The sequence below is a fragment of the Scardinius erythrophthalmus genome (genome assembly GCF_964197995.2).
Source record: "Scardinius erythrophthalmus genome assembly, chromosome: 23".
NCBI classification, from domain to species: domain Eukaryota; kingdom Metazoa; phylum Chordata; class Actinopteri; order Cypriniformes; family Leuciscidae; genus Scardinius; species Scardinius erythrophthalmus.
This window is the reverse complement of record NC_138243.1, coordinates 23,352,239-23,376,903: the sequence shown is the minus strand read 5'-3', so window position 1 is coordinate 23,376,903 and position 24,665 is coordinate 23,352,239. Positions and strand designations below refer to the sequence as shown.

The 24,665-nt window shown below is 37.7% G+C and overlaps 1 protein-coding gene across 4 annotated transcripts; it reads right to left on the bottom strand.

The window, feature by feature from the left end:
* Positions 1 to 2,522: 2,522 nt before the first annotated feature.
* Positions 2,523 to 24,385, bottom strand: vezf1a (vascular endothelial zinc finger 1a). 4 transcript variants are annotated; one of them, XR_014029292.1, is made up of 7 exons: positions 24,325 to 24,366; positions 13,099 to 13,868; positions 10,353 to 10,422; positions 9,984 to 10,149; positions 7,948 to 7,983; positions 7,206 to 7,705; positions 2,523 to 2,653 (listed from the first exon to the last, which is right to left on the bottom strand). XR_014029292.1 is itself a non-coding variant. In XM_081354558.1 (6 exons), exons 1-6 carry the CDS (start codon positions 24,358 to 24,360, stop codon positions 7,347 to 7,349), a joined length of 1,437 nt encoding a protein of 478 aa, XP_081210684.1. In that variant the 5' UTR covers positions 24,361 to 24,385; the 3' UTR covers positions 4,308 to 7,346. The 4 variants fall into 4 exon arrangements, 3 of the variants coding, with proteins under 3 accessions (XP_081210684.1, XP_081210686.1, XP_081210685.1); XM_081354558.1 differs by lacking the exon at positions 2,523 to 2,653 and having other exon boundaries at positions 4,308 to 7,705; positions 24,325 to 24,385; XM_081354560.1 differs by lacking the exons at positions 2,523 to 2,653; positions 24,325 to 24,366 and adding an exon at positions 15,851 to 15,988 and having other exon boundaries at positions 4,308 to 7,705.
* Between the last annotated feature and the right edge of the window lie 280 nt (positions 24,386 to 24,665).

The following is a 24,665-nucleotide window of genomic DNA, read 5'->3' as shown; positions in this document are numbered from 1 at the left end:
CCCGGATTGTCTTCTATTTCTGGTTAGTGCACACTCTAACAGCTAATATTGCCCACAACCCTTTGCACGTTGGACAAGGATTCGATTAAAACTACATAAAGTACATAAAAAGTGTTGCAAATTTAAAACAAACTCTCTTAAGCCGTATTTACTACTTTTTCTACAACAGCTACAGTACATCGCCTTGTCTTGTTGTTAAAGTACTGCATGATTATGTTTACATATATGAATAATAATTTGAAGTGTATTGTATGTTCTATACACAGCAAAAATAGCATGTATTTGACAGAAATTCCAGAATTGTCAGCAAACTGATGATCTAGATAGAGTGTGCCGGGGGAATACTTATGGTTGTCAATGAATGGGACGCTAAATATCATTTTGGCTTTAATAAGATTTTCTCAATAAACCTGGTGTCCTCCATGATTACTGTTCTTTCCGGCAACAAAGTACTTGAATGCGATGAGCTCGTTAATCACAACTTCAGAAGTGGGAAGTAGGTCATTTTCAATCATGATGAATCAGATCGACCAATTTGACTCAAACGAATTATTCAGACTTAGGAAGACTACTTTTATAATACTTTTATGGTGCTTTTGAAGCTTGAAAATCTCTGTCTCCAATCATTTTATACCGCACGGAGAAAAAAAAACAATTAATTATTCAACATGTCACATTTTGTGTTTATGAAAGAAAATCTGTCGCACATGTTCAGTTTAACATAAGTGTGAAAAAAACAGTATCAGATTTTTTCAATTTTGGATGAAATACTCCATTAAAGGATGAACGAACCGTTCTTGGCTCCTTTTGGCAGGGGACGTAACTGTGAAGCTGGCCCTGCCATTAATAACAAGCTTCAAACAACGTTTTTAATGAAATTTAGAAAGTTGTCCCTGCCAAAATAGCTTACTGTATTAAGCCAAATTCTGATGCTTTTCTGGCTGATTCAGCATCCAAGAGGAGAGAGAAATCCAAGCGGACAGATTGTGGTGTCTGACAAGAAGAGCTGTTATCACCACAGGAGTCGTCTGTGGGTTAGTGCTTATGTCAGAACACACGCCTGCTGTCTATGTATAAAAGTAGCAGCATGTTCACTGGCACCTCTCTACACTATGCTATCATTAGCCCTAATTGGCCCAAACCTCACTGGCCTCAATTCTAGTAGTCGCTTACACATTTTTTATATTTTGTTTTGATTAATTTTATTTGAACAGAATGCAAAATTAATCTATTGCCGATTTTATTGCAAAGATGCATGCATTTCCTCCAAATATTAATAGAAGAGGGCCCAAAGAAAAGGGGAACAGTTGCATAGTGTGCACTGAACCAAACGCACGAGCAGGGCTTTGACACTGTACTTGCTCCTGACCTGGTTCTGCTGAGATGGAAGGAGAAAAGAGAAGAGGAGAGGACAGGAAGGAACAGTGCAGAGGGGAGGTGATTTGAAAGTCCACTATTTTAACAATGTCATTTAAACTATTGAAGGCAAGCAACAAGTTGCACGTCACCTCAAATAAGAACAACAGAGACTTAATGGGATCTCTGATCTCAGCCGAGCTCTTAAACTAAGCCCTAATTTAATGAGACTAAATCAGATATTAGAGGCATATGGTGAGACATTTGGAAGTAAACGGATCCCATCCCAGAATCCTTTGGGAGGCCAAACATCAGTCTGCCATCAGCTAATATGACACCATAAGCAATAGTACTGTGGTAAATGTCAACGTATCACATAGAAGAAATACTGTTCGTTATCATTTATATTAACCTACTGGGTTAACGTGATTTCACAAAGTAAAATCCTTGATCATGGAACAACATTCCAATCTACTAATCCGATTTGAGGGATAGTTTTTATTGAGGTAAGTTCATGTCAAGTTTAGGCTTACAACAAGGGTTAGAGGGCTTCTACACCATTCTTATCCACCTATCATTTTCCTCTGATTTTAGGGGCAAATTATGGACAGGGATATTATATATATATATATATATATATATATATATATATATATATATATATATATATATTTTTTTTTTTTTAAGAAGTAAAAACAACTTACACACTTAAAGAATGTAAAAAGTATATTATTTTTTTAGCATGTTAACCTTCAGTAAACAAAAATGCAAAATGTTGGACAGCTAATGCTTCATCATATAATCATATTTTTTTGGATAACATTTTGAAAGATCAAAATTCTGGCCCTGTATGATTTTAATTGTTACATATAGACATAAGTGGACCAGAGACGCAGGTGAGTTTTCACAAACTCCATCACATCATACTGTAGTAACATAACAGCACCCTGCACTATATATGGCGTGATTATTAGAACATATCCGCAGGGATAGATTCATTCTTGAAGCCTGACTGAATGGAATTTTAACTGAACAGCGCTTCAGTAGTAAATGTATCTAAATAAAGCTATTATCATCTGGCAGAGACACGAGCGGTCCAGGATGAGGATGAGATCTTACCAGCTGAAGCAATCGTCTCTGATCACATTACTCGATGCTCCATTCCTCCATGTTGTGCTATAAACAGTGATAACAGAAGACGGTGTCGTTCACAGAGCGTCAGATGGCGAGTCTTTGTCGGCTCTTGAGCGCTTGAGCTGTGGGCAGATTATCCTCCTCTCACCGCGCTCAAGAGCATCTAGTGGATACAGGTGAGTAAAGCAACTCAGCATTAACAAAGATGAAATCAACTCCTGAGTATATTCATACTTCGGTTCTCCTCGATTTCTTAAATATATGGTTAACTTAATGCTAAGTTAATACTAAAAATATCTATATATATATATAAAAATATTTTTGGAAAGAAATTAATATGAACTTATTAACTTGTATTATTCATTTTTATTTCATAAATTAAACTTCAAAAAATGCTATTTTATGGACGTTCTATTCATTAAAGTATCATGAAAAATAATATCAAGGCTTTCACAAAAATATTAAACAGCACAACTGTTTTCAACACTGATACATTTTAATAATAAGAAACGATTCTTGAGCAGCAAATCAGCATATTAGATTGGTTTCTAAAGGATCATGTGACACTGACGACTGGAATCTGAAAATCTGCCATCACATGAATAAATTACATTTTAATATTATTGTATTTATTGTATTACTGTATCTTTGATTAAATAGACTACATTTATTTCAAAAACAAATCTATCTACACACACATGCACATATCTTTAGATATAAATTATATTTATTAGTTTTCATTTATCACAATAGCAAAATAATAATAATAATAATTTAGAATAAGAATATTAATTAATACGTCGTTAGCCTGACGTTTACAGATACAAAGCAATTTAGAGCGTTTATTGGCTATTTTATGACGGTTTCGAACGCGGCTTTTCTAATCAGGATTTAGTGTTATTTTTAATAAATATTTTTGGCTCAATTTCCAAATGTTTACACACAAACCCCCTGTTTTATTGACTTATATAGGTGCTGGGTGTTGCTGAAATGTCTAAATGAGATGTTTTCATGAATATGAATGAACGAAAAGAAATGCTCTTCAAATACTAATACAGCTGCCTGTACTTACAGACACGGGCAGATGGTGAACAGCGGCGCCCTGAAAAAAGCGCAATTGTTCTTTCAATGGGTCTCATTGTCTTTTATCCCCGTTGTGAGGCGACAGTGAGGGGTGAAACAAAAGACCTTGAACCCGAAGCACCTGCTCATGGACACGAGATTAAACCCAGGGCTGATTGTATTGGGATCCCAGGGGCGCGTCACGCCTGATCAAATGATGCGGCAAGCGTGAGGCCGTGAACGCGCACCAATAGAGCCAATGCACATGGAAATGAGTCCTAACGACCAATTTGAGATTCCGCGAAGAAAAAAAAGCAAGCATGTAAGATTAAGGAACTAGTGTGGGGGGAGGGGGCATTTAAACAGGACCAGATGGAGAGCCATGAATTAGAAATGAACGATTTTTTTTTTTTTTTTTTTTTTTTGGTGAAGATCATGGATTGAGAAAACTTTCCTATATGGGATGTGCAATGCCTGATTGCTGAAAATGTTGAATTGACACATTATCAAGTGTTGAGCCAAATATCTGGCCCACTGCCTGAGCCGAGAGTGACTGCTGGTCTTCTGCCTTCCCATTGGCTGAACTCAGAATTCCTTGTGTACCTTTACAGATTTTTTTTAGACAGATTTCCAGCAAAATAATCATGTATATATATATATATATATATATATATATATATATATATATATATATATATATATATATATATATATATATATATATATATATATATATATATATGGTCCAAATAAATAAATAAATAAATAATATCTCTGATATTAATAAATATCTAGGCATAACTAGAAAAACTATATTCCATTACATAAAAAAAAAATAAAAAAATTCCATGCCTAAAAATCTCAAACTCAATGCTATTTCTTGGTTTTCCATGACTGCAGGGAATCAGGGACAAGGGGCGCAAATTAGCTTTATGCTATATGCCCTATGTACACTGCATCGGTTGTCTGTGTAACAATGCCTAGTGGATTGTCCCTGTTAAATTAACAAACAAAATAAAACAAGGTACATTTGTTGTTCTCTTCTTTTTTTTCATGAATCCGATTGTTGATGGAATGTATTTCTATATATGTGCATTATCTTTCATTATGTTTGAAAAACAATAAAACATAAAAAAACCCAAACAAGGTACATAGAGGCCAAGAATGTAATAAAAGATTAAATGCTAACATGAGGTATCAGTTTTCAATTTTAGGCACTACATTTCATAATTACTGACAATAAACGCTGGTAGATCTCGCTTAAACGCACATACAGCAATCATGTTTTACAGTTTTTTATTTAGACAACCCAAATAAAAAGGCACATAAAACATTGCGCATGTTTACATAATTATTTCTGACAAACTTACATTAAAAAAAATGTAGGAATGTTTTTCTTTCTGCTACTCAGAAAGCCTAGCCTTCGTATATACAAAATTACCATTGTTAATGTACTAATACAAAAGTTTTATAAAAGGTTATTTTGCTTTTCTTCGCTCACATGTCTATCTGTACTCTAAGATCCTCTGAGCTAAACACTTCTGTACAAACATATACATTCAACCGCTTTCACAGGGGCTCCAAAAATCATCCAGTTCATCAACTGAATCAAAACAACATTAGACTCAATTCAAATATCTTCACTTCATTGGATTTCATAATTGGTTTGAATTTGGCAAATAAAAGGCAATTATAATGCATCTACTAAAGAAATGCATAAACGCTCATTCTGACTCTCCCCCACAAACTAAACTATGGAAACATGCTTTTGTTTGTTCTAGTGTGACGGGAGAATCAAACGGCTCACGCGCACACACACACGCACGCGCACACACACACGGATCAGGGATTCATTGTGTCTGATCAGGATAAAGCATCCCCTTCCTGAGACTCAGTGCTGGGGTGGACGGCATCCATTCAGACACTCCAGATCATCACATCACAGGCTGTGGCGGGAAAACTACCCACAAAAAATTGCATACAAGTCGAATAATTAGTGTTTTCACTACAGCAGTCTCTTCTCTCTGGCATCTGCTCCATCCACAGGAAGCATATAGAGGAAGTGGCCGACATAATGTACCTAAATTTCCATCACATTGGCGGCAGATCCGTGTAGTGAGCGGCAGCTCACTCTTCCTACTTATACTGTTAAGTAAGTGCGTTCTCATTAACACAAAATTATAAAACTCTTCAGTTCGAACAGATCGGCATGTAACCACCCACCACAGTGTAGAAATTTCCAGAAGCAGTCTGTAAACATTCTTCTTTATTTCAGACTGAAGACGTGCTTTTATGGTAAATGGTGCTTCTGGGCTTTAGCTACAGCAAAATACAAGAGTCCAAACCACTGGAAAAAAAGATTCAATATTAAATCACCGGAAGCAAATAAAATGAGCAGGATGGTGCCGCTGTGAAAATAACAGGTAAAATAACTACAAAACAAAAACAAACCTAATTTATAAATAAAAGAAAAAAATTGTAAAACAAAAAACTAAATAAAAACTAAAACATACAAAAACATTAAACAAAAAGATCAAACTAATGAATCAAAACAAAACAAAACGCAAAATAAAACCTAAAACATACAAAATACACAGAAAAAACAAACAAGAAAATCTAAAAACAACAAAAAATAAAACCTAAAATAAAGTGTAACCTAAAATAAAATAAACTATATTTACAAACAAATATGAATAATTCCAAATCAGTTTTCTGGAATTATTCATGTTCATTTCCTATTCTCAGCCTATTTCTAGAATAGGGATCTTACAAAAATCATATAAAAATACAAAAAACAAGGTTATAAAATACTTTTAACGACAAAATCAGGCAACAAAAGTCCAAATTAAAGGGTGTCAATGCGTGACTCTAACCTCTAGATGGCTCTGTTTTGAATGAGCTGGTTATCTACAGTTCATAAACCCTGTCCCAAATGGCGTACTTGACATAATCCACACTTTGGTGAAGTAATGCTCCACAGACTTAGTAGTATGCTTGGAAGTCTGCACCAGTGTGCAAATGGGGCGCTCTTGACTCGCCCATAAAATTACAAAGGGGACACCCTACGGTCTTCATGGACTTCACGGATGCGTGCAAAAGAAACCGCAGCAACCACATCAAGTGCGCAATTTTGGACAGGGCCATACTATCATGATATTTATATTTAGATAATACTGCCTCTTTAGACTAGGGATATGCTTTCAGTGCAAGACTCTCTTTCCTTCCTCCAAACGTTTTCTTTTGTATGCTAAAAAAGCTAACAATGGCGACGTAAACAATAAGAAAAGGAAGCTGCCCTCCCCTCAGACAAACTAAAAAGTCGTAAACCGTGACCTGCCGAACACTATTAATGAAGAAAACAAAAATTGTTCTCAACTGTACCTCTTCAAAGTTGCTACACGGATGTACGCACTCAAAATAATACAAAAGATATTTTTAAAATCCTCCCTCCCAATGGAAGCTAAAGTCACTTTCTAATGAATTTTCTTAAATACTGATCACGCCTCAACATCATTGAAGAACCCATCGGCACTCTGCTTATAAAAAAAGTGTTCGAAATGCACGTCGATTATTGCATTTGTCCTTAAAACGTCCGTCGGGGTTTTGAAGTGCTCAGAGGAGCTTGCCAAATGCCCCGCTACCGAGCTGCTCACCTTGTGCGCAAAATGCAAACGTATCCAAAGGCCAGAGAGAGTTGGATCGACCTGTGCTACTCTTCCACCAGAGTTGCCACAGGATGGGTTTGTTCACGCCACACAGGTGTCAGGGCTAAAAAGGCTGGTCAAGGGCCGGTTCTACCAGGGAGAAGACGGCAAGACTTGGGACAGGAAGGACATGCTGTCCATTGATCTCATGGCGATGTTGAGCGGGCCGCCGATGTTCATGGACATGGGTGTTGTGATGGCCACCGGGTGGGCGATGTTCATGGGCGCTGTGGCTGGGATGTTGACGGAGGCGATGTTCACAGGGCCGGTGATGGTGACCGGGTGCTGCAGGCTGACGGGAGACGTGATATTGACCGTGTTGGTGGAGATGTTCATCTGGGCTGCTATGGTAACGGGGTTGCTGGTGTGGCCACGGTTCATTGCGGTGGTGATGGGGGACGAGACCGAGACCGGTGTGGAGGAGGCAGAGTTGCAGACTTCAGTGTTGTCTGTAGAGCACGGAGAAAGAGACAGGAGAAGCGTTTAATACGTGTGTTCACGATTTGGGTGTATTCCGCTCCCAAACTCTCTGGGTGTCTAGACTGGTGTGTCAAATGATGTAAAGGAACCTGTAGACATATGTGAGCATTTGTGATCGAACTTCGTTTGGTAACAGCGGAGACGGAAGAGAGCAAACTTTTAATGTGTGTGTATCTGCTTTTCCACCTTTTTTGTTTCGTTTCATTTTTACCTTTTCGGAGCCCTGAGTGGTTCCACTGCCAGTCTCCTATTTAGAAATAGACAGAGGGTTATGATGGGCAGGCAGCTGCCTGCAGTGATGCATTATGGGACTTTTAGCAACGCAGGGTTGCAGTATTTATGCTTAGTGTGAATTCAGACATGAATATCATTTTATAAAAGGAGATATTTGTTCATTATCATCATAAACAGATTCAAGCCTTTTTATCCAATTCAACAGAAACAGAAATGTAAATGTTGCAGGTTCAAAACAGGTTAAACTCTATTGACAGCATGAATGGCATGTTGACATTTAGCACAGAAAAAACAAACTCGTCCATCAGTTTGCAAAAATTCTTCGTAGAAAACCTTTAAAATGACTTGCTCCACAGATGTTCATTGTAAGGGCATTACAAACAATTATTTTAAATGTATTTCTATTAAATATACCATAGTATAATAAATATATAATAAATTATATTATATTAATAATATTTTTTTTAACTGAGGCAAAAGACACAAATATTTGTAAATGTAGGTGTAATAATATAATTACTATAATATAATAAATTATATAATATTATCATTATGTCTTTGAGGCAAAAGACAAAATTATTAATATACTTGTTATATTAATATTACAAAAAATATATAAAAATGAGGTGAGAGAAAATTATTAAAATATTATAAATATACTTTTTAATATAATAGAATTGCTAAATAATATTCTGTGGTAATCAACAACATAGTCACAGATGCTGTCAATAAAAAGTGCCAATTTGTTTTGAAACCTGTACAAATAGTTTTGGCTATTAAAAATAAAAAATGTACAATCTACAAGAATGACAGTAAAAAAAAAAGAACAAAAAAAAAAAAGAATTAGCTCATCACTTTCAAAGCAGACAGAAATAAGAAAACTAAACTACATGACAAAGATGGATCATGGAATGGGGATCAGTGGGTTAATTCATGAAAAATATCCAAGCAAACATAATGGCACCTATGACTAAATAGCACAACAGTTCTGAGACAAACTGAGACCACAGGTATCAATTTGAGGGAACTCCACTCCTTAAATACTAAGTAAATGACAGTGCAAATTTCCAGAGTACTGCTGACTGCTTTACATCCTTGCATTAGATCTAGATTAGACCTTTTCCTGACCCTGTTGTCCTCAGAAAGGATCCGGTTCTGTCAGAGCAGTTTCTGCCTAAAGCAAAGCATTGGCCTCCTCCACTGATATGCTTGACTAATTTAATCTCTGAACATACAAATCAAATGCCATGACCAATGAAATATGATGGAATGCACAACCAAAGTTCAAAAAAACTTCACAAAAATAAACGCAATATTACTGGGAAAAGGCTTCTGGCTCAAGAAATCACATCAGCCATGTTCAAGTATCATTACAAACAGAAGTACTCAGAAATAATTGCTTTAAATGCCCCTAATGTCCACTTTACAGAGACTTCACTCCCACGATTCTTTGTGCTTCATAAGACGACCATTTTCCACCAACCTGAACCATTCCTCCATCTCAGAAAGAGCTCTGGGCTTAAAAATGGACTCCGCTCTAGCCCCTAAAGTATGTTGTTCTCAAACCAAACTCAAAAGTAAAAGGACCGGGGAAGGGACCAAGCAAAAACTTTTTCAGAATAACCTGTGATATCATGAAAACACTGAATTAAATATACTTTGGATTTTAAATTTGTTCTGAAAGAAGTGTAGGACTTACAATGGGGTATAATATATTCTAGGCATTATTGTAACGTTGTCATTCTGGCCGGTTCTCAGTTTTTCAGAGATTTTTTTAAAAACACTCTGAGCAGGATAAAGTCACCTCTCACTAGTGCACTTGAGTATGTGTAAGAGAGTTTGGGAGCTGAAGGGACATAAAAGAGCTTGGAGAAGAGAAGAAAGGATGGAACAGAGTATTAGTAGAAGGATGTTGGTGCTAGAGCTACATGTGTCACCCAGAGAAGCTGGGAACGTTGTCGTACAGACTACAGGCTGATTGGCTGTTGGGGCAACCAATCATGTTGCACTTACCTTTATTACAGGCATTGTTAAAGTTGGTCTGGCCGTGTGTTTTTAAGTGGCTGGTGATGTAGGCAGCGCTCAGCATCTTTCCGCACACGTTGCACGTGACTTTACCCTCGTGCCGAATCATATGCGACCGAAGTCTGTCTTTGGTGGCAAAGGCTGATGTACAGGCCTATTATGGACACAAGACAGCCAAAATTCAAAGTTTTCCTTGAACCACTTATTACTAATCAAAATTTAAGTGTGTGACGTTTTTACTTCAAGAAGTCCTCGTTATTAACCCTTTATGGAGTACCATGTTTGGCTACCAGCAACTAGAGGCGCACTGTTAGATGCCCAACTGCATAAATGGGATGAATGGGTTCTGGTTCTTACCGTTACTTGGCATTTGAAAGGTCTCTCTGAGGAATGAACATGCTTTACGTGGCAGCTGAGATGGTCAGGCCTGAGAGGAGAGGGAAAAATTTAAAACATGGCAAAGAAGAAAACAGCATAGTGTCTGCTGTACTTTGCCTCTGAGAGACAGTTCTGACGAGTTTGTCTCTAAGTTGCAGATTCATCAGATGCCGTGACCTAGAAAACCTAATGCAGGTGTGGCTTACACCAGCACTACTCACTGTTCACAGTTAATAGAACGCAAACTGATGTTGCTTTACCACTAGAGAATTTGGTTTGGATTCAAGTTTGATTGCCTATAACAGGGATGTCCAAACTCGGTCCTGGAGGGCCACTGTCCAGTAGAGTTTAGCTCCAGCTTGCCTCAACACACCTGCCTTCTAGTGTGTCCCAGTAAGACCTTGATGAGCTGGTTCAGGTGTGTTTAACTGGGGTTGGAGCTGAACTCTGCAGGACAGTGGCCCTCCAGGAGCTATATTGGACACCTCTGGCATATAATATTTGGTTTATTGATAGATGTGAAGCATCTTCCAAAATCGAGGTGCACGGCAATGAATTGTGCTGGAGTCCATACAGAATTAGGTTCATGAGAAGTTCAGTGCAACTTGCGATTGTTGTGAATGCAATCTGAATATTAACATATTTTGTGGGGATACACTACAGCTCCAAAGTTTGGGGTCAATAAGATTTTTTTTTAATCAGCAAGGATGGGGTCATGAAACCCTAAAACACTTTTTTTTATTATAATTTTTTATTTGAAATAATAATAACAAATTAAAAAGCTAGAATAACAGCACAAATACTGGAACAACCTATTTTTTAAGATGTTGATATATGTAAAGGCTCCACATCAACGAAAACAGTGATAGCACTCATGTTTATTATACCGGGAAAAGTTATTTTTTCGTTTTTCTGAGCCATTTCGCTATTCCGGTTTAAAAAGCAAAGTTAAACCAACGTCACGAAAAGTGAGGTATATGCGTTCATTTGGAGTGGTGATTGACTGCCGTGGCTGGAGACTACGTGTCTACATCATCCGTTTCTGAGCTTTCCTCCGCATTATTTCTAAGAAATTAACTCTTTTAATCCAATCATTGTTCTGCATTATGCATGAGATCGTATTACAGCGGGGAATATGAATAGCGTTCAGCTTTGCATTTGGATGCATTGTAAGTGTGTTACCTCAGAACAGTAACACAAAAGTGTTGTTTGCATTCTCAGTCACAACTTACAATTATATTACACCATTATAACAAAAAAAATGTTTTTTTACAATCGCACTTTTGTAACAAAATCAGCAGCCTAAAATGGACGTATGGAGGAGAACAACTGAATTCGGGTTTACAAAACACACTAAATATGAACGTGACACAACCTGCCAGATGAGACTGGGACATTTTGTTTCAGGTTATGTTCTCAGGAACAGCCAGAGCTCTAAAAACAGCTCTTTTCATCTCTGTGCTTTGACTTGTGTCAGTGCGTGATTAATAATCCGAGGATTAATTTCAGGGATAGTGAGGCCTCTCTGATGCTTTTCTGGATATTCAGAGACATTATAGACGAGACTCTTAAAGCAGCCGTGTGTCTGTGGCCCCTGAGTGACTCAAAGGAAACCCCAGCACTGATCCTCTAAGACAGAACAAACAGGAGGGAATAACAGAGGAATAAGAGCACCCCCTCCTCCTTCTGTTCACGCAGACCCTCGGCATGCTGGGCCCTACAAAGGAAGCCAGTCAGATCCATTCACAACAACTATAAATCAGCCAGCGGCAGCCAATAGGAACGAGATGAAATTAACATCATCAGAACAGCAGATGGTGGATTCAGCTCGAGCCTTGAACACATATTTCAACAGACAGTATTAAATGCACTGACATCTTCAGAATCCACAAACAGCATCATTTTATGCGGTATGGAAAGGAGTTATTACTACTTTTAACATTTGCTATTAATGTATAGTATATTTAAGCATTGTTGAAAGTGAAAATATGGTGTTATTTGTAGAGACTGGAATCAAGAAATGATTTGATTTCAAATCAATCTTAAATCATATTTAAAAATGATTTCATGATGTTCGGTTTCATTATAGATTATACTGAACTACTAAATCTACCATGTAAAATTATGCTTTTTAGTCTCTTTTTAGCTTGTAGTCTGATTCAAATACGGGTTGAATTTATGCAATGAGAATTAACAAAAGAAATTCTTAGAAAGTTTAAGTGACCAGTAGGCCAATACGCAATCAAATGAGCCGGTTATTTTCAATCAACCAGTCAAAAAGACTCAAACCAAACCAGTTTATTGTATAAATCTGCATTTTAAAAATGTAGTTCCTGTGATTTATTCATGAATTCTGATATGCTGATTTAATGAAAACAGTTGTGCTGTCTAAGAAATATTTGATGACTGGAAAGTGCAAAAGAACATTTATTTGAATTAGAAATCTACTGTAACATGATCATAAATGTCTTTACTGTCACTTTTGATTAGTTAAATGCATCCTGGCTTAATAAAGTTAATAAAATAAAAAAATAAAATCTTACTCTTTCGATTATCAAAAAGGGAGGGGCTTCCTCAAAAGAATCATTAAAGAACCAGAATTGTTCACTGGAATCTGAACCAGAATCATTAAATTCATTATAATTCTGGACCCCTAACTTGTAAATCAAACACACTGATTATTAAATCTAAGCCATTTTACAAGAAATTTAAAAGCCCCACATACCTCGAGAAGCCCTTTCCGCACACAGAACAGACGTAGGGTTTGTGGACGCCTCCGTCGTGTGAGCGCACATGGTACGTCATGCGATCTTTCCTCTTAAAGCGCTGCTGGCATATATGACACTCGAACGGTTTTTCATCCGAGTGCGACAGCTTGTGACGGTTCAGATGGTAAACGTCCCGGAAGGCTTTCCCGCACATTTCACAGCCGTGGTTCTTTTTTACGGGCTTGGGTGGCTTTTTGGGAGCACTGTGCTGGGTCACGTTGGACATGGACGTCGGGGACATGACCGTGGAAGCGGAGGACGTGGAAGTGGTCGCCGTGGAGAGGATGCCAGCGACGGTTGAGATGTAGGAAGGATCACCCGTGGTCTCGCGGGGCAAGGTGGAGATGAGCGAGACCATGGTGGGCGCCGCCTGCGCCGTCTTCTTGGGTCTGGACACCATTTTAATGCCGGTGTGGCAGGACTCATGGCGGCGAAGGTGGTAGCTGTCACGGAAGGCCTTGTTGCAGTAGCCGCAGATGAATGGCGTCTTGCTCTTGTGCTCTTTCTTGACCACTGCCATCGGACCGCCCCCTCCAGCGTTCCCACCCCCTCCTCCCCCCGTCCCGCTGGCTACATTGTCCTTTAGGAGCTCGGCTGCGCTGACAGGGGGCTTGTGGTCCAGCGGAATGGGCATCACAGGCTTCTGGTCCTGTGGCTCAGAGTTCAGCAGTGGCAGCAGGCTGTTTGGGGCCACCTGGTGCTGGTGGTGAAGGGCTTCATTAGCCTGCTGGAAAGAGAAGACAGGACCGGGGCAGGGAGGTTAAAGACTGTGATGTACTGGCAAAAAAAAAATTTAATTACAGCATTGGCCAAAATTATGGTGGATAACAATTGGGATGACATTATAAATACAAATAAATGCAATTAAAAATAATAGTACAAAAAAAAAAATGATGAGATAACATCATACAGGGAACTACACTAACCTTTTCCACTGGTGGCACTTGCGCTACTAACTTTTTCAGTTACTGGCGCAAAACATGATTTGGTCGCACAAATTGTTTATAGTAAGCTGCTCTGAATAATAATGAACAATAATGAAACTGTATTGCATACAGATGTGCTTTTTATTTTACTTGCCATCTTTTAAAGCACATGCCTTCTTGTTTTTGTTTTCTTTAACATTGGTTGGGATAGATTTACTGCAATAGAAAATACAGTACACAATAAAGTGCAAAATGGATTTCAACATGCTATGGTTGGCACAGATGGGCAGACTCCTGAACTCTTAAGTAGTGATGCACCGATGTGAAAATTGTGGCCGATATCGATAATAACCGATATTAATATTGCTGTTATGGCCGATATCGATATCTCTGTATAGAAAACAAATTTACTGATAATCAAATAAAGAGAAATTTTCCAAAACACTTTTTTTTTTTACTTTAGAAATGACTTATGTTGGGCACCTTTACCTGTGTGCAAAATATGTCACACATAGGACACACATGCATTATATTGCATTGCATATAATGTGTGCTGGTCTAAAATTAAGAAACCCCTAGAAAACAGTAAAAAAAAAAAAAAAAAAAAAAAAAAAACAGGTGTACAATAAAGATAGGCTACTTAATTTATTATTCCAATAACCAAATATGACACTAAATGCCACAGGGAAAAGGGCTTCTATTTGTGACGTGCTGTCTTTGCATTTGAACATTGCACATTTTAAACAGGACAGGCATTAGCTGCATAAATGTTAGCCAATACAAACATATTTATAGAAAACAGTTGACAATGAATAGACAGGAGTCCAATAATAGCATAACGAATCACTTATTCTAAAAATAATATCAAGTAGGCTAAGTTTGACGAATCCGACATATAACGAGGGCTGTGTTGTAAAACGTCCGTCATTTAACGAATTTTAAAAACACGGATGGATAATACAATATGCTTTCCGACATTTTGACAGAAAAAAACCCAAGCAAGAACAAAATTTAAACTATAGCCCGTCAATTTTCATTTAACAATTATCTTCTCTCTGTGTGTGCGCGCGCGCGTCCGTATTAGTGAGAGAGAGAGAGAGCTCGCGAGTCGCGCAGATACAATGGTACGTTTTAATCTAAGTAACGGTCGCGGGGCTGAAGCCAACTTGATGTGTTGAATGCTCAGAGCACGTTATAAAACGTATTCTTAAAATACTCATTTCTGTTTTAATAAATGCTCGTAGTAAATCATAGCACATTGCCTAAAACACAGGTACAAAAATAATCAGTCATACATTTGCGACCCATTAAAAATTTTGGTCGCAATGGCATTTCAAAAGGTCGCATATGCGACCATTTTGGTCGCAGTGTAGTTCCCTGTCATAATAGTGAAAAATAATAAAAAATAAATGCAATATGATAATGAGATGAATTAATAAAAAGTATATAAAATATAAATGTCAGTATAATAAAATAATAAATTAAATATTAAATCAATCAATCAATCTCAACTGTAATGTGTGCCGAGTCCAGACCCCAAAAAATAAAACATAATAAAACTGTGGTCTGTTAAAAAAAACAAAAAACATGTCATCCAGGGACATTATAATCTATAACTGTTTTACAACAGGTTTAAGTATTCCCAATATACATAAAGATTTTTACATGCTATAATTAAAGTCAGCCAGCAAACATGAAATAATCTTAAATTAGAAAAAAAAAATCGATATATTATTTACTATAAATAATAATATATAGCCTAATAATATAATAGGATACATACACAAGCACATATTCGCAATGCAGATGCACAGATGTGAAAGCTGTCTCATACACCGGTCTTCACTTTTTTTTTTCCTTAAGATACAAAAAGAATTCTCGAGAGAATTTTACTCTGGGGCTCCAGTACGTTTGAACAGAGATGAAAAACTCTGATCTCAAGGATACATTACAGACGATATAGCCTGAGCCCATCCTGCACAGAGTTGCTGTGTTGTGTGTGTGTGTGTGTGTGCATTCTTCTGTGTTCCCATCAGCCCTTCAGCAGCCTGTGGGGTGACTAACGATGAGCAGAAGTTCAGGAATGAACACACACACGCTCACGTTACATACATACAAACACACACTGGACACGACAGCTGGCAGGAGGAAGAGGCACTCCATTGAGAAACATCTCATTAAATCAAATGAGTCAAGTTTCTCCTCTTCAAACACAGAAATTCATGCTGGGCTAATGACTGGATTCAGAATTCCTGATTCAGAATGATTCACAGTGTTATCAAAAGTGTCATCTAGGCCCCAAACTAATGACACAGATTACGCTGCAGTCGTGATAGAGCACATGCTGGCATGAACACAGGGTACAGGACAGAGCCTGTGTGTTCTGCTCTCTCTGATTAACTGAACTCAAAAACAACGCCGGGCCGCTGAGGAATCTAAATCTGTCCGGCGTAAACCGATCTGCCGAGACGCTCCCGGTTCTTCATGTGACTGCTAAATTAACCGTAACGCAAGAGAGATGATTCAGCGGGTCAGGAACAAACAAACTAAACCTGTGAATGAGATGACAAGGACTTGGGAGAGATACAGATTCAGCACTTAGACGACTCTTGATTGGTGGAAGGGAATATGAAACATTTATTTCGAAATTGATAAGCAACTGATATTAGATAAACAGATCGCATTTCAAATGACACCAAGCTCCATGGCAAACTGCTTTAATGCCTTTTAATAAAAAAACTAATCTACTACTGCAGCAAATATAGCACTGTAATCAAGAAATGATGCTATTGTTCAAAAGTATGGGTCAGTAAGATTTTTTTCTTAAATCAATACTTTCATAAATAAATGATTAAAAAAAAGGTTTTCTATTTCAAATAAATGCAGTAATGAACAAAATCAGCACGGGACACTAAAGACTGGAATAATGGCTGATTGCCATCACAGGAATAAATAAAATGTTAAAATACATACAAATTTAAAAGCGCTTTAAGAGGAATAAATATTTTACAATATTAATGTTTTTACTCTATTTTTTATCAAAGTAAAGGCAGCCTCGGTGAGCATAAAATATTTTAAAAACATTTCATTTCATTTAAACTTTAACCCCAAACAGTAATGCATATTATATATAGAAATGGAAAACATTACTTTCACATATACAATAAACAAAGAAATGGATGAATTTTCAAAGTCTAAATTTTGGCAAATATTACCCTTAAGATGTATAAGAACAACAAGGAATGCAATCCAGAGTATGATGCAATTTTATGACGTACGATACTGACGTACAACATTCTTAAAAAGCGCATACTTTCCTATTATAAGCAAATTATTTACTTTCACAGAGTAGAAGTGTGTGAATTGGGATGCAGCCAACATGAACAACACACAGGGAAACCCAGCTCGCAGGCCTGGAAACAGAGGTGGATGTTTGTTTGTTTACTGAGGCTTTTGGGAGGCTGGACACACTCCTTCAGTTCTCCCTTACACACACACACACACACACACACACACACACACAGCAGCATGAGGGATTTGTTTACACGGCCAGGGGCAAAAGCTTACAGACACTCGCTGCTAACCTACATCACAACCACCTGCCCCGGCAGACACTGATCTTCTCTGAGCCACAGCGTCAGCACAAACGAATATACAGCAATCACAAACACATACAGTGAATTAATCTATGAACAGCCCAAACGAACTGATTCGCTAAAACGAATCAGACTTCTCAATGCTCCCACAGCCCGAGGCCCTTAAAAGACCCAATAAAGTGCGGCAAACACACTGTTCACCCACTATTGATGTTCAATGGAGCATCTAAAACAGGCACAGCCCCCAAAAACTGAGAAACAGCCCCAAACCAGCTCTGTTGAGAAAAAAAAAAAAAAAAAAAACCTCACTCACTGCACACAACTAATGAGCCAAAATCGTATGTAGATTTTAAACCAGAACAAAGTCAGCAAAAGGTCAAAGGTGGCATTATTAGGGCTCGGCCCCTGAGGGCACGTCTTCCCGTCATGATAAAACAACAAGGCCTGTCAATTCTCAGAGGCCAAGGAAACACACACACATAGCCTGAGGGCATCAGGAAGGAGAATGGGTTGATTAGTCGTCCTACAAGCCAATTGATTAGTGAGGCAGACTAATTAATCGACAAAAAATATTTTAACATCATAAAGACAGTTTTAGCATGCTGACAGTGGGGAAAAAGTAGAGAGTAGGGCTGAACGATATATCGAAATTATCAAAAATATCCTAAAGGTATCACTTGCGATGACTTCATGATTTTAACACTCCAAAATATTACTAAAAAAGTCGAAATCGAATACTTCCCTACTATATAAGCTAGTATGCCAAAAACAGTACGCCAACAGAGTAGTATGTCCAAATACATAGTATCCGAAAAACAGTAGACGAAAACTTCCCGGATTATACTACTTCCGGCGAGAAACTGAAGTGCGCATTCGATTGATACTTTACTATCCCATGAGGCCACGGGAGAGGATTTATGAATGGAGGTGAAGGGACACAACTGACGCTGGTAGGTCAACATGATAATGATAACATGGCGGATGTAGTACGTCCGGATTACAATCATACTACACACATTCATACTATATAGAACATACTTTTTTAACGGTCGCAAAGTAAGTTCAAATTCAAATGTAGCATCGATTTCGGACGGAGCTCAAGTTTTAGGTGGTTGCAGACAGCAGAGAGCAGATTGGACACATAAGTGTGACATCCATAATGTTATTAAACGCAATAAACGAAGTACACAAGCACACAGGAAGCCGAAGCCGCCTCTCGGGCAGTGCGTGATCCCTAATGCAGTTCTCTTCCATAGCTTACATAGCCAAATTTATGCAAAAATGTCAGTCTTGGTGAGCATTCATTCATATACACAGTCAGTTATGTCTGAAGTGGACCAAACAGTTGAGAAAGACAGCGCGTGTGCAACAATATATTGGATCCGTGCAGCTCTTAAAGTGACAGCAGCCTAATAAACCTGCTGCCGTCTGTGTGCTTAATGTTAATCAAGCAACAAAAGACAGAGAAAATCAAGTCAAGTCAAGTCATCTTCATTTATATAGCGCTTTTAACAATGTAGATTGTTTCAAAGCAGCCTTACAGAAATAAATGTATAATTTAGGGTAACAGAGATTGTTTTGGCTTTATAGCGGTTCTTTTATAGTTATTTTCCAGCTAAAGTTAGTTTTGATTGATTCGCTTCCGTCGCAACGATCATTTGTAATCACTCACTGCTCTTGACTGAATAACTTTTCTAGCTTTAATATGAATCGGTATACAATGAATTCATACAGTGAAGACTAAGCAGTGTTTTATTTTTACATTTGATTATTCAATTTCTGTTGTTAAATAAACCTAATATAGGCCTATACCTGAAACCCCCTGGTTTACACTGACATTAAAACTACATACTTTTTATATAATGCTGCAGTAAAAAAATGCTGTTCACTTTCAGAAGTTGTAGGGACGCTTTCTTCTCACAATAAGAATGTGAAACATGTACGTTGGTTTGGTTGTATAATTTTTTTTAAATATATTTCAATATAATTTAAATTGTGCAGCCCTAGAGACTGATTGCGTTGGTCAGAAGAGAGAAAGATGTCAAAATTGCCATAACTCCCCCAGCTGTTGTGTTAGAGATACTCACACAGCAGTGTTTTTTATTTATTTTTTATTTAATGGCAAGGTAATACAATACAAAGTACAGTATTATAAATGTACATACCATTTTATAAAACTGGAAAAACAACTAGGACTAGTTTTATAATGTTAAAAACTGTGGAAATGCATTATCACAGTCAGTGAAAATACAAAAATATTTAATTTTGCATATGCTTAATCAAGAGCAAGAGATGCTGTTGGTCTCTGCAGACACAGTGGAAAGAGGACACTGCAATTAAGATGCGTGCTTTCCTGCAATCACGAAGAGGGCAGGGTTAAATACCTGACCTCTCGCATTCAGCGTCATCCATCCATCTCGCAAGACTGACCGCGACGCTGGCAGACGCAGGACAAGAAAAACGAATGCTTCTTTCTGCTCCTGATTTCATCTGCTCTATTGTGAAAGACACAAATCGGAGCGGGGATGCCCTCACGGATCCGCAGGGGGTCTTTGTACGGGAGTCTTCTCCGATTTGGTTCCTCTATTCATGAGGAGAACTGCATATCTCCACACACACACACACACACACACACACACACACACACACACACACACTTCCTATAGCATCCCAGTCATCATTTTACTGGGTACGTCTGGGGATGCGAGTCTAGACTAGGCCGCTGTGTGTGTGTGTGTGTGTGTGTGTGTGTGTGTGAACTTCACGAGCATGTGACGCAGAATGACTGTAGCCCTGCTGTGTCTTCACGCCACTCTGACAATTTTGATACAAATCGGCTCTGAAGGCTGAGGTCAGTGTAACGTAAATAACAGAGAAAACGAGTTCAGCGAGAGAATAAGGAGTTTTGAAAAGCCAGCGGCCGCACAATGGAGATCCGCAACGGGCCAGGGCTGGATGCTGAAACACATGGTAATTCATTTTCGAGTAAAGCTTTCTTAAATTTGAATTTGAAAAGAAACAGCGAAGAAGAAAGAGTGATTAAACGGGCAAAATAAAAGTACAAAAGGAACAGGGTGCTTGTGGGAAGGCAAACAGCTCATAACACCACACAACCCAGCTGTTTACAACTATTAGACCCTAAAGGACAAATCCCACTGCATAATCACCCTGCAGTTCACACATTTTCACAGACACATGAAGGTTGCGTTTTACTGGGACTAGGGATGGGCGGTATGACCACAATCTTACATCATGCTATTGTATATCACACTAACTGTATACATTAAAAAAATAACATGTTATTTTGTCTTTCTCTATAATCGTATTTATATAAATAGATTCATATTTTACATTTGAAATATACATTATGGACTTGAATTTTCAAAATAACTGATGTATTTACATATCTTTATATAAAAAATTATTGTGTTTGTGTAGGTATGTGTGTGTGTATATGTTATTTTACACACACGCACATATACACATACATATATATACATAAGTGTCATCTGAGTGCCATCTATAAGTGCCATCTGAAATTTTCTTCTAGAATGATAATTTTTATAAAGCTTGTATATTTAAGTTAAGTAATTTCACTTAAATGACAATTAATAGTGAAATTATTGAACTTAAATATATAAGCTTGATAAAAATGATCATTCTAGAAGAAAATTTCAGATGGCACTTAGAGGCTTTTGCATCTGAACTCTTCATATATACATAGATTCACACACATATACATACATATATATGTGGCAAGCAGGACGAGGGAGAACGGCGCGAGGCCGGTGACGTGATCAATAATGAGCGACACCTGTGGGACGCACTGGTCTCGTATCTCTCATGGAGGACCGGAAGCATAAAGGATCATAAAATCTGTTATTTAAATAACATATATATACACACACACACACACACACACATATATATATATATATATATATATATATATATATATATATATATATACACACATATATATATATATACATACACATATATATATACATACATACACATATATATATACATACATACACATATATATATACATACATACACATATATATATATATATATACATACATACACACACATATACATACATATATGTATATATATGTATATATATATATATACACATGTATATATATATATATATATATATATATATATATATATATATATATATACACACATATACATACATACATACATACATATACACACACACACATATATATTAGTATTGAAGTCAATAGACCATTAAAATATAGGCTATAAATTGAAATTTTATTGAAAAGGAATTAAATTCTTTTTTTTTTTATAGACTTCACAAACATAAGATGAATGATAAATCTGGCACCAGTGCAAATGCAGTTTCACATCATGTTTCATCATGTTCAACAATTAAAAACAGAAGACTGCAAAACTGAAAATACAAGCCATTTAAAGTCACTGTAAAACAGCTGATTATTTGATGTTGGATTTTAAAACCACACCTTTGGATAAATTGTCGCATGAACAATAAAACAGACTGGTGTGTTGACACATTTAAACCATCTGACGATATAAAGCATCATACCACCCAGCCCATAACTGATATAGACGCATAGAGTGTCCCAGCAAACATTTCCACTCCGGTGAGTCGACAGACTCCAAAAACATTCTCAAATGAGCAACACTCTCATCCCAGACGGTCAGACGTCAGCACATTCATTCATCATGAAAAGTTCATCTTCTGTACAAGTAAGAATGAAAGTCTAAAGCTACCGAACTCCGAAGGCAAGGTGCTGATGGGCCCCGGGGATGACGGAGCAGGTCTGTGCCGTGTGTCTGATCAACAAATGAAGGACCTTTTAGGAGTCAGTCACTCAGGATGAGTCACAAACTTACATCAGCTCGGTGATAAAATGGATTACAGGAATCCTTCTTTCTCTAGGCTGCACTTTCTCTAGACTAGCTGTCGAACAAACGAATAGTGGTCAACAAGAGTCACTTTAAAAACAGGTCAACTTCTAAAAAAAGAGCATCTTGAGACCTGAATGATTTGCTCCGTCACTAAACACCTACTGAAGTGATTCACCCTCAAACTGAAGTTTACTATCAGAACAGCTTCTGCAATCTCACCAAGTCCATGAGTAAAACCCAAAGTCACCACATTCATTCACTATGATGCTCTACCAAACACACAATCAGAGTGAAACAGCCGCCACAGGTTTCAGATTTATATTAATCACAAACTCTTTTTATTGAGAAGGAGAGAAATAGACATTACAGAAAGAAACGGGCTTTGTGTGGTGGCATGTGTCACATTAGAAGGATCGAACTTGTCTAATCTCACTTTCCAAGTAATGACTGCGAAATGACTCAGAACTTCAAGGGCAAAACAGGTCCCCAAACATCCACTGCTTATGGAAATATCATATCAGGTTTATTAAAGCAAACGTTATAGCAAAAATGTTTACCAGGAGTCATATATTAAAGTATGTTTCACACTTACAAACACAATTACATAGGCAATAAAAAAAAAGATAAAGAAGGCCTGCAGAACTAAACTCCTCCACCAGGCAGCCCACATATGGCTCAACATGTGCTGAACACAAAGCATGTAATCAAACACACAACTCTTTCACTGACATGTTGCACTACAGTAATTTATAGTAGAAGAACATACACGGACATCAAAAACACATGATATGATTTTCAACAATAACACACAGAGGAACCAGGTGCAATAGTCAATGCACACTGTAGAAGGTATAGGCTAATGAAAAGCAGAAAGTTAAACTTAAGCCTGGAGGATACAAGTGACTAAGAAAGCAATCCAACTGAACACCTCATAAAGTGAGTTTACATGTGAACTAGTCCTCAGCATCTGAGTCACCAGAGCAGCTCATTATACTCATTTACTGATACCCCAAAGCTGATGAGATAGACAAGTTTATACACATTGTCCAAATGAAATGTATAAAATATATATTTTTTTAAATTAATAACATATTGACTATAGACATTTCATAACTTTTTCAGAGAGAGAGAGAGAGAGAGAGAGAGGAATTGATAATTGAGAGATGATAGACAGATCTAGAGTTAATGGAGAGATGGATGGAGGTAGAGGGACGAACAGAGATAGTGACATATAGGAGCAAACCGAGTGAAAGATCTATAAAGGAATGAATAGAGAGATGGATGAACAGATAGAGAGACAGAGGAAAATATCCACAGAGGGAAAGATAGATAGATAGAGGACAGAGACAGAATAACAAGAGAAATAGAGCGGGATAGATGGAGTAAAGACAGATAGGGGGACAGAAGGAAAGATCAAAAGAGAGAGAGAGATAGAGTAACAAACTGATTGATAGAAGGCTACATCTAAAGAGATAAGAGGAGGAAACAGGGATATGGTGTTAGATCCACAGAGATAGATGTGTAAACACTGAGAATGAGTGTTACTACTACTACTACTACTACATCTATAGAGGGAGCGCAGCTGGGCGCCCGGGACTCATCTACTATTGTTTTGCTCCAACTGCTCTGTTTCAAATATCTCAGTTCATAAAGCAGACTGAAGCAGGCAGGCCGGCAGCATGAGTGAGCGGCGCGCGGACTGCGTGTGAGTGTGAATGTGCGTGTGTGCTTAAGAGAAAGAGTTTCTCACCTGGAATAAGAAAGAGCTCCAGCTCTGCTCCATCATCGCGTCTCACTCACAGAAACAAAGCGCTCAACATGGCAGAGCGAGACTTCCGCCACCCCGCGGACCGTACCACTCGCGGGAAGGGGGAATACAACAGCAGTCTGAATTGTTTAATCAATAAAACACAGTTCAGTTCTACATTATGGTAATATGTGAACATATCTATAGATACTTTTCGGTACAAGGAACTCTGTATATGCTCTCGCGGGCGAATGTCATGAAGTTCTGAATTTAGTGGTTTTCAGAACACCCCTGTTTTTCATCTCCATCTCGATAAACTCTCGGGACGCTCCAAAAAACAGGAT

What these genes read in the sequence shown, in the direction of transcription:
- vezf1a (XM_081354558.1), bottom strand. Translation starts at nt 24,360, where the DNA reads ATGATGGAGCAGAGCTGGAGCTCTTTCTTATTCCAG. An exon ending in GGAGCTCTTTCTTATTCCAG is followed by an intron (nt 13,869 to 24,324) that starts GTGAGAAACTCT and finishes TTCTCTTTCCAG; the next exon opens with CAGGCTAATGAAGCCCTTCA. An exon ending in TGCGGAAAGGGCTTCTCGAG is followed by an intron (nt 10,423 to 13,098) that starts GTATGTGGGGCT and finishes CTCTCCTCTCAG; the next exon opens with GCCTGACCATCTCAGCTGCC.